Source organism: Cyprinodon tularosa, unplaced genomic scaffold, assembly GCF_016077235.1.
Source record: "Cyprinodon tularosa strain WSP-4 unplaced genomic scaffold, ASM1607723v1 ctg152, whole genome shotgun sequence".
Taxonomy (NCBI): domain Eukaryota; kingdom Metazoa; phylum Chordata; class Actinopteri; order Cyprinodontiformes; family Cyprinodontidae; genus Cyprinodon; species Cyprinodon tularosa.
This window is the reverse complement of record NW_024038354.1, coordinates 1,278,980-1,296,510: the sequence shown is the minus strand read 5'-3', so window position 1 is coordinate 1,296,510 and position 17,531 is coordinate 1,278,980. Positions and strand designations below refer to the sequence as shown.

The 17,531-nt window shown below is 42.7% G+C and overlaps 1 protein-coding gene across 7 annotated transcripts in view; it reads right to left on the bottom strand.

Moving 5' to 3' along the window:
* LOC119779874 (transcription factor SOX-13-like) overlaps positions 1-17,531 on the bottom strand; it is a 66,255-nt gene that overhangs the window by 2,348 nt on the left and 46,376 nt on the right. For 6 of the 7 annotated variants that reach the window (XM_038279719.1, XM_038279722.1, XM_038279718.1 and 3 more), the window contains 10 exons: positions 14,197-14,407; positions 13,945-14,047; positions 10,054-10,226; positions 9,759-9,827; positions 9,416-9,530; positions 8,101-8,177; positions 7,506-7,671; positions 6,156-6,262; positions 1,273-1,375; positions 166-336 (listed from right to left, as the gene is read on the bottom strand). In XM_038279719.1, coding sequence (XP_038135647.1) covers positions 166-336; positions 1,273-1,375; positions 6,156-6,262; positions 7,506-7,671; positions 8,101-8,177; positions 9,416-9,530; positions 9,759-9,827; positions 10,054-10,226; positions 13,945-14,047; positions 14,197-14,407 — 1,295 coding nt within the window. The remainder of the gene's footprint in view (positions 1-165; positions 337-1,272; positions 1,376-6,155; positions 6,263-7,505; positions 7,672-8,100; positions 8,178-9,415; positions 9,531-9,758; positions 9,828-10,053; positions 10,227-13,944; positions 14,048-14,196; positions 14,408-17,531) is intronic. The other variant, XM_038279716.1, reaches the window with a different exon arrangement.

Here is a 17,531-nt window from a genome sequence, read left to right as displayed (position 1 = left end):
ATTGGTTAGCAAATGTCCCCCATTCAAGCTAAGGTTTGCTTTACAAGGTCTCCTTAAACCTTAGGATTTCCTGGAAACTGCGCGTTGGTGGCGTCTTGGTTCCTCACACAATGCAGGCCGCAGGCAAGCAGAAACCCATCCCTCCCCACCGCTGGGAGGACTCACCCAGGATCTTGCTGATGGAGGAGTTGTGCATGTCTGGGTAAGCCTGGAGGATCCTCCTGCGCTCGTCCTTGGCCCACACCATGAAGGCGTTCATGGGTCTCTTGATGTGGCCGGTGGAGGAAGTGGGCCGGGTCTCGGCGTAGCTTCCCTGGACCGTGGCGGGGAGGTCGCCTACAGGAAACGGGGTAAAAGGGAGACTTTCAATGTTCATTTCTAACATTTCTTAACAAACGATTCCCAACAGATCTGCAAACATTCTGATCTTTATGGTACAACTTTCATCAATCTGACAAAACATTTTGTCTGAACTCATTTCTGAGCTCATTCAGATTAAAGGTGATTGATTTCTATGCTTTAAACGAAAACGTTCATGAATGTATGAGTTTGGATGCACCAAAGCCTCAGACCCAGATAAAAGTCTTCTGGCCTTCTGTTTGTTGTACTCAAAGGTAAATAGGTGCTTTTCATACTTTCCTACGCCATCCTGGAGAGAAATATCAGCTGTGCTGCTGCCATCAACACCTTTGTTTCTAGATGTTGGAGCTTGGCCTGTTTTGGCTCGGAGCTCGTCTGCCTGGCTGTGTGTTTCCTGGACGGGGCCGCCTGTGGAGCTGGTTGACAGTTGCCTTTTGTATCTATGCTTCTTTTTCTATGTCTGCTTCTGTCTCCTTGAACCCCAGTGGGCCTCAGCAGATGGCCGCTCACACTGAGCCTGGTTCTGCTGGAGGTTTCTTCCTGTTCAAAGGGAGTTTTTCCTCTCCACTGTCGCTACAAGCATGCTTAGTGTGAGGGATTGCTGAAGAGTCAATGAGTCGATGCAATCAGCTGGTTTTCCTTAGATAGAAAACTTTGAATCAATCTGACTGGATGATCTGGTGAACTGGAAAGTGACCTGAGATGACATGATGTGAACTGGAGCTATAGAAATAAACTGAATAGAATTGAATGTCAACGTGTGCTGGTGTGCTTTGGCGTACTTATAACTTCTATAAACGGGTCACTGTCTAATCCATTTAAAAGTGAAGGCAATGCCCTGTTGGACATAAAAACGTCCAATTCTCTTCTGCATGTTGATTTTGTGCAATAGTCTCATCTGGGACCACCTACCCTCTGAGTCGCTGCTGAGGTGGTCCTCCGTGCTCTGCAGGCCGTGTCTTTCTTCTCGCTCACAGTGAGTCATTTTCTCTGTACGAGGAGAACTTTTATATTCCTGCAGATAAAAGAGAACGAGAGGCGGGTGTCATTTAGGCTGTAAACTCACTGATATATCAGTATTTAAAGATGGTGTGTTCAGGATGAGCATTTAAGGTCAGAGGCATGCTGCTCATATCAGAAGGGTTAGAAATGTAGGGCTGGGTTTGCAAAGATAGGAAAATAAGGAGGAGGAGGAGGAGGAGGAGGAGGAGGAGGAGGAGGAGGAGGAGGAGGAGGAGGAGGAGGAGGAGGAGGAGGAGGAGGAGGAGGAGGAGGAGGAGGAGGAGAGTACTAAGTACAGTATTAGTGAGGATAGTGAGGCTGGGTGAATGCCACTCTGAGGCCTTAATTTTATGTTCAGCAGCTGAAGCTTCAGTCACTTTAAAGACTGATGGGCGAAGCAGAAAGCTGATGATTCGACCACTAATAGGTTCCTTAACAACAACATAAAAATACAAAACGATTTATAAGCCAAGAAAAAAAAAAAAAAACAATAATTTGGTCAATCTTCTCGTCAACGAATGAATTTCCCATCGTCATCCTTTTTTTCATGACGATAACGAGAACTGACGAGCTAAACGTGGATCTTTGATCACTAAAACATGAACAGTCAGTCAGACATTTAAACTGCATCATTGTGCTGTAATCTGCTGAGCAGCATCAGCCGTGCTGCTGCATCCTGTTCGGTCACGCCCCCAACTGGCGTGCAGCGGTACACATTCTGCAGGATCACAGAGGGACCAAGGCAGCAGGTCTAAGAAAATAACCCGGAATGATCCGGTACTGCGCGCTGAACTCTGACTAACTCTGATCCTCCAGCTGTGCAGAAATGCTTCTTTGCGCTGCTTAGCTCAGAGTCGGTTCGCTCTCAGCAGTACGGCCCTTCCTGCTCTCACTACTTAATAAACTAGATATGGCTGATCATCCTCTGCCAAGCATAAAAAAAACATTTACTATCAAGATTTTATTCCTTCCAGCTCACAAGAGGTGATGCTAAACATTCTTTAATTTCTACCAAAATTAATCGCTAAATTATATCCAAAGCAAATATTTCATTGAAATATTGTTAATTTTTGGATAAAGATCCAGATGAAAAGGTTCATAGATCTTTGAATATTTCTTTCTTATTGTTCTCGTTTCTGTTTAAATATGATGTAAATGTTTCCTTGAATTGTCAATAAAACATTTTCTCTGTTTCCTTTAAATGTTTCAACATATTTAGCATATTGATTAACTTTAGGTCTGGGTTGCCATGGCATTACATGGCAGTTATGGAGGTTCTCTCTGTATTTGTTTTCTATCAAATCCTAGATCTGCTGTTTTCACAACTTTTTTAAGACACTTTTTTATAAAGTGGGGCATTAATTCTTAAAAAAGTTTAGATGAATTCTATGAATCAAAGTTTCTGTCCAACAGCAATGACGATCTGCACGGCAGCATTCTATACCCAGCTATTGTAGCATCTAGGATAGAGCTGCAGGCTGGGAAAGAATCTGCTTGTTATTCCAAATTATAAAGTTTAACTTTGTTTTGCAACATAAAACTGACTAAAACCAGTGTGTCGCAGTGGTCTGCGCTATGTTATTCCATGCCACAACACCAGAGGGCCAATCAAGAACTAGCTGTGGGTCTGTGGGCCAGGCGGTGAGGAAATGGGGACAAGTTTGTGCGACAACGGAGGGACATGAGGGCCAAAAAGAGCGGGGATCCAGGTGGAAAAAGGGTCCTGCTGACAATGCAGACCACCTGGTTTCTGAGTATAACCAGGCTTCAATCTAAGATGGCTGTCAGAAACAACACTGAAGGTAGTCATTGGCTGTGAGCCTCCAGCTGCAGGATTTGTCCATCGGAGAAACAGGACTGCCTGTAATCTTGAACCAGGCTGACCTCAGGCTGACCCCAGGCTGACCTCAGGCTGACCCCAGGCTGATCTCTAGAACCAGGCTGACCCCAGGCTGACCTCAGGCTGACCCCAGGCTGATCTCTAGAACCAAGCTGACCCCAGGCTGACCTCAGGCTGACCCCAGGCTGACCTCAGGCTGACCCCAGGCTGATCTCTAGAACCAGGCTGACCCCAGGCTGACCTCAAGCTGACCCCAGGCTGATCTCTAGAACCAGGCTGACCCCAGGCTGACCTCATGCTGACCCCAGGCTGATCTCTCTAGAACCAGGCTGACCCCAGGCTGACCTTAGGCTGACCCCAGGCTAATCTCTAGAACCAGGCTGACCCCAGGCTGACCTCAGGCTGACCCCAGGCTGATCTCTAGAACCAGGCTGACCCCAGGCTGATCTCTAGAACCAGGCTGACCCCAGGCTGATCTCTAGAACCAGGCTTACCCCAGGCTGACCTCAGGCTGACCCCAGGCTGACCCCAGGCTCACCTCAGGCTGACCCCAGGCTGAAACAGGACTGCCTGTAATCTAGAACCAGGCTGACCTCAGGCTGACCCCAGGCTGACCTCAGGCTGACCCCAGGCTGATCTCTAGAACCAGGCTGACCCCAGGCTGACCTCAGGCTGACCCCAGGCTGATCTCTAGAACCAGGCTGACCCCAGGCTGATCTCTAGAACCAGGCTGACGCCAGGTTGATCTCTAGAACCAGGCTGACCCCAGGCTGACCTCAGGCTGACCCCAGGCTGACCTCAGGCTGACCCCAGGCTGATCTCTAGAACCAGGCTGACCTCAGGCTGACCCCAGGCTGATCTCTAGAACCAGGCTGACCTCAGGCTGATCTCTAGAACCAGGCTAACCCCAGGCTGACCTCTAGACCGAGGCTGACCTCTAGAAACAGGCTGACCTCTAGATCCAGGCTGACCTCTAGAACCAGGCTGACCCCAGGCTGACTTCTAGAACCAGGCTGACCTCTATACCTGGCTGACCCCAGGCTGACCTCTAGAACCAGGCTGAACCCAGGCTGACCTCAGGCTGACCTCTAGATCCAGGCTGACCTCTAGAACCAGGCTGACCCTAGGCTGACCCCAGGCTGACCTCTAGAACCAGGCTGACCTCTATACCTGGCTGACCCCAGGCTGACCTCTAGAACCAGGCTGAACCCAGGCTGACCTCAGGCTGACCTCTAGAACCAGGCTAACCCCAGGCTGACCTCTAGAACCAGGCTGACCTCTATACCCGGCTGACCCCAGGCTGACCTCTAGAACCAGGCTGACCCCAGGCTGACCTCTATAACCAGGCTGAACCCAGGCTGACCTCAGGCTGACCTCTAGATCCAGGCTGACCTCTAGAACCAGGCTGACCCTAGGCTGACCCCAGGCTGACCTCTAGAACCAGGCTGACCTCTATACCTGGCTGACCCCAGGCTGACCTCTAGAACCAGGCTGAACCCAGGCTGACCTCAGGCTGACCTCTAGAACCAGGCTGACCCCAGGCTGACCTCTAGAACCAGGCTGACCTCTATACCCGGCTGACCCCAGGCTGACCTCTAGAACCAGGCTGACCCCAGGCTGACCTCTATAACCAGGCTGAACCCAGGCTTGCCTCTAGATCCAGGCTGACCTCTAGAACCAGGCTGACCCCAGGCTGACGTCTAGAACCAGGCTGACCTCTAGAAGCAGACCAAATAAAGATGGCCGCCATCCCTCTGCTTTCTGTGCTGCCTGGTTTGTGTCTGAACCCAAAGTCCAAACAGCCTTTTCCTGGATAAGCCTTTAATCACATTGCAGCCGCCTTTTCTTACTCCAACATGTTTTTCTGTTTGTTTCTGTAATATAATAAAATTAAACCAACACTAGCTCAGATCAAGGAGCAGCGGATTAGAGAAGGTTTAAGATCCAGGTGCAGAAGAATCCAGAGGAGAAAGCAATGCCTCCTCTGCTAAGGCCACTAATCCCTCTGCACCAAACTTTCCCCTTCGGCTGAAGGCAAGTCCAGACATGGTTATTTAAAGAACATTTCATTAACAAGACAATTTAAAGTAATTCACAAGAAAAGATGATGAAAGATAAAAAAAAAACACAGAGAGGAGGACTTCAGAGGCAGAGAGAGAAAAGATAAACTATTTCTATTTAGGTTTCAGCTGAATAGAACAATTAAAGGCTGATTTTTGTTTACAATTTTATTTGTTCAAATTTTTCTTTTTCAAATGATGAATTCGTCTTTTAAACTGTTTCACATCGATTTCACTTCAATGTTGTTGCTAAGTAACGTCCAGCAGACCAATAGAACAAGTCTTTGTGAAATGCAATTAGAAGAAAAATGAAAAAATTAAACAAAACATGAAATAAATAAATAAATAATATGTTTTTTTTTATTTTAACCTGAGAGAACAGCAGCCATGGTCTTTAAAACGGAGGATTCTTAAACAGGACTTCAACCTTTAGAAGCTGAATCCATGTCAGACTGAACAGTTCTGGGATCAGTCGTCAGAAAGCGTCGCCGGGCGTCAAACAAGCTAAGAAAACCATTTCCTGTTGGTCCTTCAGCAGAGCGAAGCGCCCCACCATGTGGCGTTTATCTAACAGGAACATTTAACCTCCAGACCTGCAGCCCCTCCAGCTCAGATTAAACTTTCCTTTATCATCTACATCTTTTCTATAAAGGCTTTTAAATCAGTTTGCTTCATTTCTTCAATTATCTTCCTCTAATTTACTAACTTAAACAGTGAAGATTGTTTAGTTCTTAGTGTTTAGTTCTTTCCTGACAGAAAGGGACGAATGCTTCAACAGTTGGACCCAAGATAAGAAAATAAAGAATTATAAACATCTATGATATTAAAGTTATTTTTGAGTTTCAAAAGTCTTTTCAGGGATGATTAATCGTGAGCATGCAGAGAAAACTCACCATTTTCACGGCCCCGTCCCGCACCTTCTCCCCCCTGCTGTGACTCCTCAGCAGCTGCTGGGCATCGTGGATGGCCTGAGTGACCACGTCGCCTTCTCCCAGGAAACCTGAAGGGATGGACAGTTAAAGTGAGGAACTACGGGAAGTAACCATGGAAACAGACTGACACCATGTTGGCGTTTTTTCTGCACAATGAAAGGATCTGATCACATCTGGAAACAGATCAGACCAACACGCCTCCAAAGATTAAACATTAAATTACATTAATCCCTAATCAGGGACAGTTCTAGACAGGGGCCAGCAGGGGCCAACAGGAGCCAATAGGGGCCAACAGGAGCCAACAGGAGCCAGCAGGGGCCAACAAGAGCCAACAGGAGCCAACAGGGGCCAATAGGTGCAGCCCTATTGATTATTATTATTATTATTATTATTATTATACAGATTCTCTGAAATCGTTCAGAAAACCTTAGACATCATTAGATTAACCAGAAAATGTGCTGATTTATAAGACGTTTTCTGTCTTTGTGAAATATTTATCTACATATCGACATTTTATCACATTTTAAATGTCGATGAGTAGAAGCTTAGATCGATGAGCAGCAAACAAGATGGGAAGCATGAAACAATATAGTACAGCAAAAAAAATTGAAATAAAACACAATTATTATTATATTATTTACACTAAAATCTTTCTCTGCATATAGATATTCACAAATAAGATTAAAAGACCTAAACTGTGCAAACTTCGCTTTGCTTTGTTCAAAAAAACAATAATCTAAACACTTTTACGTCATGATCGTCTCTGACTCAATCTGGAGCGACTTTGGCGCCATCGTGTGGCCGCATGTGGGTACTGCACTAAGGCCGGATGTGAATCTTTAAACTTCCTAATTTTCCACATCCAATTAGTGGAAAGGAGTTAAATATGCAACAAAACTCCAGATTGCAAAGAAGAGGGTTTTTAAGGTTAGCTAATGAAGCTAACAGAGCTAACTGGACTTTTCAAGTTTGAAACCAAGTCCAGTGGATTGTTTTAAATTTTTTTGGGAGGATCTAATTATCTTATTTTAAGAGTAGAAAATACTAATTCCATTGGCAAACCACTTATTTACCTGCTTAGATTAAGGGTAAATACACTTAATTTAAGACATTTTTACTCATATTTAGACTGTTTTTGCTGCGTGAAGGATCTTCAGGAATCGCCCGTCTTATTTTAAGGCTGGATTTTATTATTGCAGCTTCCTTAGTCATAAATCTTGGTTTGACACTTTGTTCAGATGTTACTATGTCCTATTACAGGTTGAAAACTTTTGTTTTTCGCATGACAGAAAGCTGTGCAGGGTTACTCACTGAGGGTGGGCCGTGGGGGGCTGTGGGACGCCTCTCTGTGGAGATCTCTGAATCTGTAGCCCCCCTGCAGCGCCAGTGATCCCAGCTCCAGGCTCTGTGGGCTGGATGTCTTCCCCACTTCCATCCCCTTAGGCTTGGAGGTCAGGTTCAAAGGCTGGCTGGCCTCCTTCACAAAACAAAAATCAGGCAGAACAGGAGAAGGTGAGGGCATGCGTGGATCCCAGGCATGAACGCAGCGGTTAACATGTTGGAGCAAATCCGTCACACCTTAGCAGGATTTCTGTGTGTTATTCTCATCCCCTCATTCTCTTTGTTTATTCAGGCTGTGTTGTTCTATCTCTGCTTGAGAACCTTCCGTGCAAACGGTTTGCTCCACACGCACGCACACCTACGCTGCACGCATTAAAGCTTTGAACGGAGGGTGTGGTGTATTCCTAAAGCTTTTCAGCCTCCCTAAATACTAGAAAAACCCATTGTTTGTTCAATCCAGCGGGAATCACTTTCTTTAACAGGCTTCAAACCACAATGCTGATTCTCTGCATGGAAAACTTTCCCCATCTCCTCTTTGGATGAAGGTATAAAGAAGTTCTCCTACCTGCCGGAAGGAGGTGGTGCTCCTCTTGATGGAGGCGGGGTGACTGCTCTGCAGCAGCTGGATGGGATAGTCCACCGCTGTGAGAGACGAAGCAGCGGGAATAAATACAAGCAGACATAAAGCAGCCATCGATCATTTTAGGAACCCATTCATCTATAAATATAGTTATAATAAATAAACATTTTTTGAATTAAAAATTATAATGTAGGAAAAATATTATAATGCATTTAAAATAAATAGCAAATTGTAAAAACTAAGAATAAATACATATAGATAATATAGTTATAGATGTTATAGTTATAGATCATGTGATATATTCAATTAAACAATTACGCTTTTAATAGAAAAATAGTAGATATTTTAAGTTAAAAAAAACAATGATTGTTTTTATTTGTGGAGTTTTGTCTTCATCATTGCAGTGTTTTTATTTCAGCTTGTTGTAGAGTCTGTGTGCCGTTGCTATGGGTAACGGTTTGATTCAAATATCCATGAATCTGATTGATCATTTCAGCCCAATTATTAATGAATTAATAAATGAATATGCTTTCTAAAATAAAAGCTCAACTTCAGCAGCCTTCATTACAGAGCAGATAGATTCTGACTGGACTAGATCTATGTCGCTCACCACTGATGGTACATTTTGCCAAACTCCTCAGATTTCTGTGATTTATATTAGTGCGTTTATAGCCGTTAAGCTTTTGATTACATGTTTAGATTTTGATTTGATCAGGTGGGAGAACTCATTGTTTAGTGAATTTAGAGCATTTTGATTTAGGGCTCATTTTCATTTTTTTATTTTCGCTCCTTCAACAGTGATGATAAATAAATGATGAAAGACAGACTGGATTAAGCATGAATAAAAATTTAAAGCATTTTGCAGAACATTTTAGAATGAGTTTTTTGTTTGCATTCATATAAATATACTGGTTTAATATCTTAGTATATATTTGATCTCCAGAAGGGCTAACGTTTAGCTCCAGGCTAACATCCCACCAAGGAGGAATAACTTTCCTTTTGGCTGCGTTTGTAAGGAGGTTGATCTAGTTAAAGATCAAAGTATTTAGTCGTTCAAACCAAAAACATCTAGAATATTCTTTAAAACCCAGTTTAGACTTTAGGTTGGAAGCTGTTTTAGCTTTGTTTTTATAAGGTATGAAAGAAACGTATGCCGAAGTTTAAAACGTTGAAGGAAACCATTCCCATAGTTTGTTTTTGATATTGCCATTAGTTTCGAATGTGTGGGAAGTTTTCCTCCTAAAATAGGGTTAGGGTTTCACTCTGACTCATCAGAAAAGGTAAATAGACTGAAACTCACCGGGCTTGCAGGGGATCGGCTGCACCGGATATGTCATCTGAGATTCAGAGGTGACAGGGAGCGGCTGGGAGTTTGGGTGGAAAGCTGGGATCATCAGGAAGGGCATGTTCACCTGCTGGGACAGAGCAGGACAGGACAATTCTTAAAGACAATGTTTAGTCCAGTCCGATTAATCAATCTGACTGGATGATCTGGTGAACTGGAAAGTGACCTGAGATGACATGATGTGAATTGGAGCTATAGAAATAAACTGAATAAAAAAATTTCCCCCAACAGTCCCCCCATGCTTTCTGCACTGGCTCAGATCTATGAGGCCATGTGAGAGCTGTAGAGAGGAGCTGACCTGGATCTGCTGCTGAAGCTGGTTGATGGTTCGCTGCTGCTTGATGAGCAGCTCCTGCTGCTTGGCGATCTGAGAGATAAGGCGCATTATTAGCAACCACAGTGGCACAAGCAAGAACAAGCTAAGCGGGCTGGGCTGCCTGTTTGGAAAATGACATAAAGCACAGATTATTTTCACATTTTCTCACTGGTGGTATTCACAAACAGTGACCACAGAGGGATTCTGCTTGGCCGCAGCTCTTCCATTATCCCATCATCAAGATGTTATGAAATGTTGCTGCTGAGGAAAAGCGTACCTCTTCCTGCTGCCGCCGGGCCACCTCCATCTGCTGCTGCTGCTTCTCCAGCAGCAGGGCAGCCATGTTCCTCTGTTCTGAATGGGCGTTGAGCAGCTGCTCTCTCAGGCCGCTCAGCTGGTTTATCATCATCAACAGCTGGAGCTCCTTCTCCGCCAGAGACTCAGGGGTTCCTGGAAGGAATCAGTGTGTCAATCTATCGGAAAACTCATCTTTTTCATCATAGTGATCCTCTTCTAGGACGCTAACTACAGCTTCAAATATCAACTCCTCAGATCAGCAATCTCTTTTTATAAGTAGACTCTTCTAGAAGCTAAAACTTAACCTCAGAACAGAAACTGTAAAGAAAACTGATCTGTTTGTTTCAAATTAATCAGCAATGAGCAGGGAGAGCTCTGATTGGCTGAGAGCAGTGATGAGGAGAAGCCAGCGTGCTTCATCTTTTAGGGCCTTTATGATCCTGCTTGGATCCTCATACAGTCATCTTCATGAGAGCAATGAGGGAAAGTCTTTTATGGATTCTCTACAGAGCTACGTAGCTTCAAAGCCCCCCCATTGCAAAACTACAGACCCCATGGTTCGCCTCCTTAAAGTGTGCTTCTCGTTGCAGGTTCTAGCTCTTAAAAGTCTGATGTCAGATTTCTGCACCTAAAAACACTCTGTCTACTTTTAAGGCTAGGCTTAAAACTTTCCTTTTTCATAAAGCTTCTAGTTAGAGTGGCTCAGGTTATCCTGAGCTATCTCTATAGTTATGCTGCTATAGGCTTAGACTGCTGGAGGACATAGGGACCCCTTTTTCATCATTCTGCTTCATTCTATCTCTATTCTCCCACTCTGCAGAATCTGTTAGTTCAATCTCTAACGTTCTGCTCTCTCTGCTTTTTCTCATAGTAGCTTCATCTGGTCTGTTCCTGTTTGGCTGTGACTCCATCCTGGAGAGAAATATCAGCTGTGCTGCTGCCATCAACACCTCTAAATATCAGTGTTTAGTCCTGTTTCTCTCCTAGACATAGCTACTGGGCCAGCCTTTACTGTGACTAACTCTATATGCGCTCTGTCATCATTTTTTTTTTTTTACATGAAAACCAACTCAGAGCTGTTTCTTTCTTAGACAGAGCTAGCCAGACCAGCCAGGCTGAATTACAGGGCCAGATCTGGACCAATCACAGTGCAGAAGTGAAACTTTACGATGCGTGACTCTCAGCTTCAGAATTATCTGTTGTGCAGCAGCACATTTCTGCTGGCAAGACAACAAAACAGCGGAGCAATGTTTCTAATGAAACCTAAGAACGTAAAGTCTAATATCCACAGCTTTTTTAGGCAAAACTGGCAGAAATCTTTCATTGGAAAGTTTCTTCCATGGCGTAACATGTTTCACAGACCAAAAAATGACAAAAGCAGCATCACTTAGAGTTTTTGTCTCACATCCATAATTATCCGATTGGTTCTAACCTGATGAGTCTGACCCACTTAGTGCCGCCTTTGAAATCCAGCCCCTTACCAGAGCAATACGCTGCGTATATGTTTTATCAGCCAGGCTAACAGAGGAGCTAGCTTGCATTCACCTTTCTTTTTGCGTTTTTACGGCACTAGTGGCTGATGGAGGCAGAAGATGTCTTTCAGTCATCAATGCTCACATTCAGCGACACACAGGAGCTCTTTCAAGCTGGGAACCGTTTTATTCACAACACCTGTCCCATCAACCAGGAATCAGAAATACTTTAATAATCCCAGGGAGGGATTACTTTAGTTACATTACTCCATCTGTAATAGAGTGACTATAGGACCAGTTTGATAGAACACTATTTCATACAATCTATATAATCAGAGGGTCCCCGCTCCTTTGCCATCAGTTTGGCGTCCTTGGCCTGGAAAATGTTGAGGACCCCAGATCTAAATCATTGGTCCTGCTAACTGTCAATCATTCTGGTGATCTGTTTCCGTAAGGCCTACCTACATGCCTGTTTTCTGACATAGTGGGAAAATTGCAAATCTTTTGGAAAGTAATCTTATATGAGTGATGAAAACAGAAACTTTTACAGAGCGTGCATGAGGAGAAAAGGGCTTGTGCATGCTCTCGCACTCGTTTAACAGGCGCTCCTTCTCTGGAACAGGTACAGGGTTGGGCATGTGCATTTTTTTCAAACATTCGTGAAAATCTTTCTTTTTACCTTTAAATACTATAAATAATTCATTTTTCTTTTATTTTAACTGTTGGGCCAATTAATACTAATTTATTTATGTGTAGCCCAGGTAGTGCTGGGTTGGTTTCACAGCAGCTAATTGCTGATCTTCAATGTTTTCTTCAATGTGTTCTTTTGATTGGAGCATAAAGAGGCTCTCTGTGGTTTAGCCCAGACCACCATCTGACCAGTAAGACTGAACTGGTTTCTGTCACCTTTGGAAAAATGGGAAAAATGGAAAATGGAGACGGCCCTGAATGTGGAGGCGACGCCCTGGACCATAAACAGCTTGTTTTCAATTCAATTCAAAAACACTGAAAGGAAATGAAATAAATTTAATTCTATGCTTCAATCATTCATCAGACTATGAGGCCTTCATTTCAAAGGATGTACAGATTTTATTTCCATCTGAATAGATCTGTTTGGAGCACAGCTCATCTGTTAATGACTGTCTCCATGACGACCATCGAGTCACCAGCCTAACCATGACCATTCTGGCCATCACATTTCTATAACTCATTGTTTCTGTATGAAACACGGAATATTTTTTATCTTCTTTACATCAAATTCAGATTTTCTGAGGTTATGGTTTTTATTAGCTGTCAGTCGATGAAATCACCTCAAATAAATGCCTCAGTGTGCAATGACCGTAATACATGAAATAAATGAGCTTCACCTTTTGAAATAAATGTGATGACAGCGACTTTATTTCTCTTCTGACTCCAACTTCTCTTAAAGATTTGATATATTTACCCACAAACCCAAGCAGTAAAACCCAGAGACCGCACCAAGCTTATAGAAGTAAACAATCCAACATGGCACCGCAGTTAAAATAAGATGATGGACATGGACATTTTATTCCCATTTTAGGCATTTTAACAAATTACCAGCTTATATTTAGAGGCTGGGAAGCCACCAGACAGCTGAACTGTTGAAAAAACTCAAAATCATGTCCCATGCATCACACTGATAACACAAAACCAAAACTCTGCAGATTTGCACCACAGATATTAATGCTCTGAACTTCCAGATCAATCAATAGGTTTTTTTGCACCATGTTTTTTCTCCAACACTGTTTACATTTGATCACTGCTGCACTTTAAGGATGGACATCTTTGATAAGCTGTACTAAATGAAATTTCATTTTGTATACACTGTGTTTACAAAATGTCAAAGTCTTTCATCTTCTAAGTCTTTTCATATTCTGCTTTCATCTGCGAAGCACTAAAACGGTCATATTTGAGCTCTTAAAAGTGTTTCTTGTTTCAATATTATTGGAAACAAAGAACACATTTTATGAACTGAAATTTGAAAAAAAAAACGAAATTAAACTGTGAGAAATGTTATTTAACAACAAAAAAAGGTTTTTGAGCATAATTTTGCTGCTTTCTCGTATTTTCAGTCCTCTGCAGCGACGGGTGAAGACACATTTCTATTGCGCTGCATTTTTATTGCAAATTTGAAAACTAGCAATTCTTAAAACTGAACCTGAAAAACAGAATTAAAAAAAAAAATTCTATAAAAAAAAAGATATATATTATTTGAAAAGCACAAGAAAGTCTACTTCCTGATGGAGATTTTTTCCCCTCATTAACCCTGTCTGGGAACTGGGACTGTATTAAAAACATTTCCCTCCAACACTGGTGCATCTTCCTGGGTGTGAAACATTCCCACCAATAAAAGGTGATTTTCAAACATGGCTACAGACCTTCCTTGATTTTTGATTGGGCCTCTGATTGCTCATGAATCCCAGCTTCCTTCCCTCCCAAGGGGCTCTGCTTGTGGGGTAACTCCTTTCCTGGGGAGCCCTCCTATAGGAACATAGAGCAGGGAAAACATCCCGTTAGGCTAATATTAGAACAGAACCATGCAGGAACCACGGCCCCAGCATTGCTCCCCAACAGTAAAATCATCTGAATCTTCAAAGACTGCATATCCAACCCCTGAATGGGATCCTTACTGAAGGGGAGCGTGACAGCGGTGGGGTCAGTTGACGCGCCTCTAGAGACTGGTTGGCTGACCACTCCTGCAAAGTCCCCGGGCGCTCTGAACTGGTTTTGGCTCCGCCTCCTCCGTTGCATTCCTCCTGTTCGACTTTAACACCGATTTCTGCCATGTGTGCATCCCCACTGGAGAGGAGGTGCAGAGCTGAAGGGCTGGGCTCAACCATTCTGTAGGAGGAGAAGCAATCACATCATTGTCCTGTGGGTGTGGTGAGCTGCTGCCAGCCTAATTGGATGCTCATTCAATAGGTGGTTGTTACTAACTATGACTCAAAATAAAAGTCAAATAAGACAATGGAAAGTTTTAGAAAGGCCTCATTTCATGTGCTGACAAATTCAAGCACAGTCATAATTAGAGGTTAGGTCACAAACATGAAAGGATGAGCAGGTTTTTCTGTACCTCCCTTTTAGCCATGATCAACGTGAGGAAGTAGATCCCTGAGGAAAGTGTTCAGGTTCAATTCTATTCAGTTTATTTCTATAGCTCCAATTCACATCATGTCATCTCAGGTCACTTTACAGGCAACCAGCTGATTGCATCGACTCATTGACTCTTCAGCAATCCCTCACACTAAGCATGCTTGTAGCGACAGTGGAGAGGAAAAACTCCCTTTGAACAGGAAGAAACCTCCAGCAGAACCAGGCTCAGGTTGACATGAACAGCATCGTCATACTCAGGTTACTGCTTTTGCCAAAGCATTTAAAATATATATTTTTTATGGAATTATCAGCTTTTGAATACTTGGATTGTAAAAAAGCCTGCAAAGATGAATCAGTGAAATCTATATAAAAACACTAATGTTGTACGATTGTTGTCTGTAAAATCACTAATATTGTTAAACTTCATGATGTTCTTTTGATGCTTTCAGGTTAAATTTCATGGCACTAATCTGACAAGAACAAAAAAAAACCTCTTTACTTATTTGTTCACATAAACAGTTTTCTTCCATCTTCCTCTGTCTGCACTTAGACCACGCCCACCACAGGAGTGACAAACAAAATGTCATTTTCAAATCTCAGACGCTCAAATTTTAGACAGAACCAGAACAAATTAAAATTAAATTATAAAATTAAAATGTTTTAAATTTATTGATATATATTTTTAGATGTGCAAGATAAATATTTAATCTTTAATGAAAAGTAAAGATGTTTTTGATAGTTTGAGCTGTAGCTGCATGCAACGATTGAAAGTTTTATACAGTGTATGACCGCCTTTAGTTTGAAATAATTGTAATTTAGATTTTTAGCCAAATCATTTAGCCCTAAGCAGCTTAGCAAAAAAAAATGGATGGTTTAATTACCTCTTCCTTTACAACTTCAAAACATAACCTCAAACACACGGGTGAAGGTCCTCAGTCATCCAGGTCATAGTCGCTCCAAAGAAATAATTAAAATCAATCCGCTCGAGTTTGTTTCCAAGTTTGAAGACGTTTCTCTTCTCATCCAGGAAGATTTTTCAATTCAAAATGTCAGAAATTACCTTGAGTGGATAAAACCTGGAACTCAACGCTAGTTCTGACATTTTAAATTGAAAAATATTCCTGGATGAGAAGAGAAACGTCTTCAAACTTGGAAACAAAGTCCAGCGGATTGATTTTTAATTTTCTTTTTTTGGAATAACCTCAAACATGTCATTTATATTCTTATTAAAGTGTTTTAAACCTTCCTGACCTGCATCTGCTTTAGTTCTCATTCTAATAAACCAAACTAGCTCATAGGGACTCTGCTGATAGATCGTTTTATCATTTTCCTTATAATAGATAAAGAAATATAATCTTAGAAATTAAGATTCACCAAAAGTGTCATGGCATTTGGTGTTTAGTCAGTCATAAAAGATTCCAGGGTCTTTTATTGGATAAAATAAAAAAAACTAAACAGGAAGCCTAACCTCGATGAATCAAGTCAAAGCAAGACATGTAGTCTGACTGCATGAGTTTCTGAATAGGAAGGGAGGTGGGGGGGGGTTGATTGAGAGACGTCCGAATCGCCCCAAACTTGAACAAAAAACAACTCAGGATTGTGAGTGTGTTTTATTTCCAGGCTCTACAACCGGAGGAAAGAAAAACACAGCAGACAGCAGAACAAAACAAACAGAACACACAAGGGCAAAAAGTGCACATATATATAAAGAGGCAGAAAAAGCTATTGTTGGAGCTGGGGAACAAAGGAAGCCAGGACAATGGGGGAGAGGCTGACAAAAGCCGTCGGCCGCAGGAAACAGGCCGCATAACAATGCCAGCGGAATGTGCCGACCAACTCGGGAACACGGTAAAAAAAAATAAAAAATACGCGGAGCGCCACCATTCTGTGGAAAGCATAATAATGACTCAGAGCCCCCTCCCTCTACTTCACTGAGCTCTCCCAGCCTGCACACCCGGTTCCTGAACAAAGGCACCTGTCTGCCAGGGTCCAAGGCTCACCAATGGGTTTCAGTGGGGAGGTGTCGCTGTTAAAGCTGCATAATCATAAATGGCTAGAGGAGCAAAGGAACGGTGAACTAAGAACTAAAATATGGATTTAAAGAAAGGAAATATCATTTTCTAGTTGCATATTGGGTAAATCTGTCCTCTGCATTCATCCAAATCATCATTCTGACGCTGTGCTCTCTAACCCCAGGAGGCCTGCTGTTTTCTTAGCTGATATCAAACAATATCACCCTTTAGGAAACTAGCAGTAGGTGAGAGCAAGCATGGCTTCCTGTGATTGGAGCTACGCTGAAAATGTTCGTTTTTTCTCTTCTAGCCATCGCAGAACCTATTTCCTGATGTAAAACTTACACCATAAATCTGTTCATTTAAGGAAAAGTCAGAGAATTTGAAGGTATCCTCCAGTTATCAATGGATCAGCATCACTCTACCATCATTGCTTCCCTAAAATTCTTCTTTCTTTCACAAATTTAACGCTCTATCATGATATGGGAGGCAGATCTTTTAGTTATCAGGCTCCTCTCCTGTGGAACCAACTACCAGTTTTAGTCCATGAGGCAGACACCCTGTCTACTTTTAAGGCTAGGCTTAAAACTTTCCTTTTTGATAAAGCTTCTAGTTAGAGTGGCTCAGGTTATCCTGAGCTATCTCTATAGTTCTGCTGCTATAGGCTTAGACTGCTGGAGGACATAGGGACCCCTATTTCATCATTCTGCTTCATTTTATATCTATTCTCCCACTCTGCAGAATCTATTCGTTCAATCTCTAACCTTCTGCTCTCTCTGCTTTTTCTCATAGTAGCTTCATCTGGTCTGTTCCTGTTTGGCTGTGACTCCATCCTGGAGAGAAATATCAGCTGTGCTGCT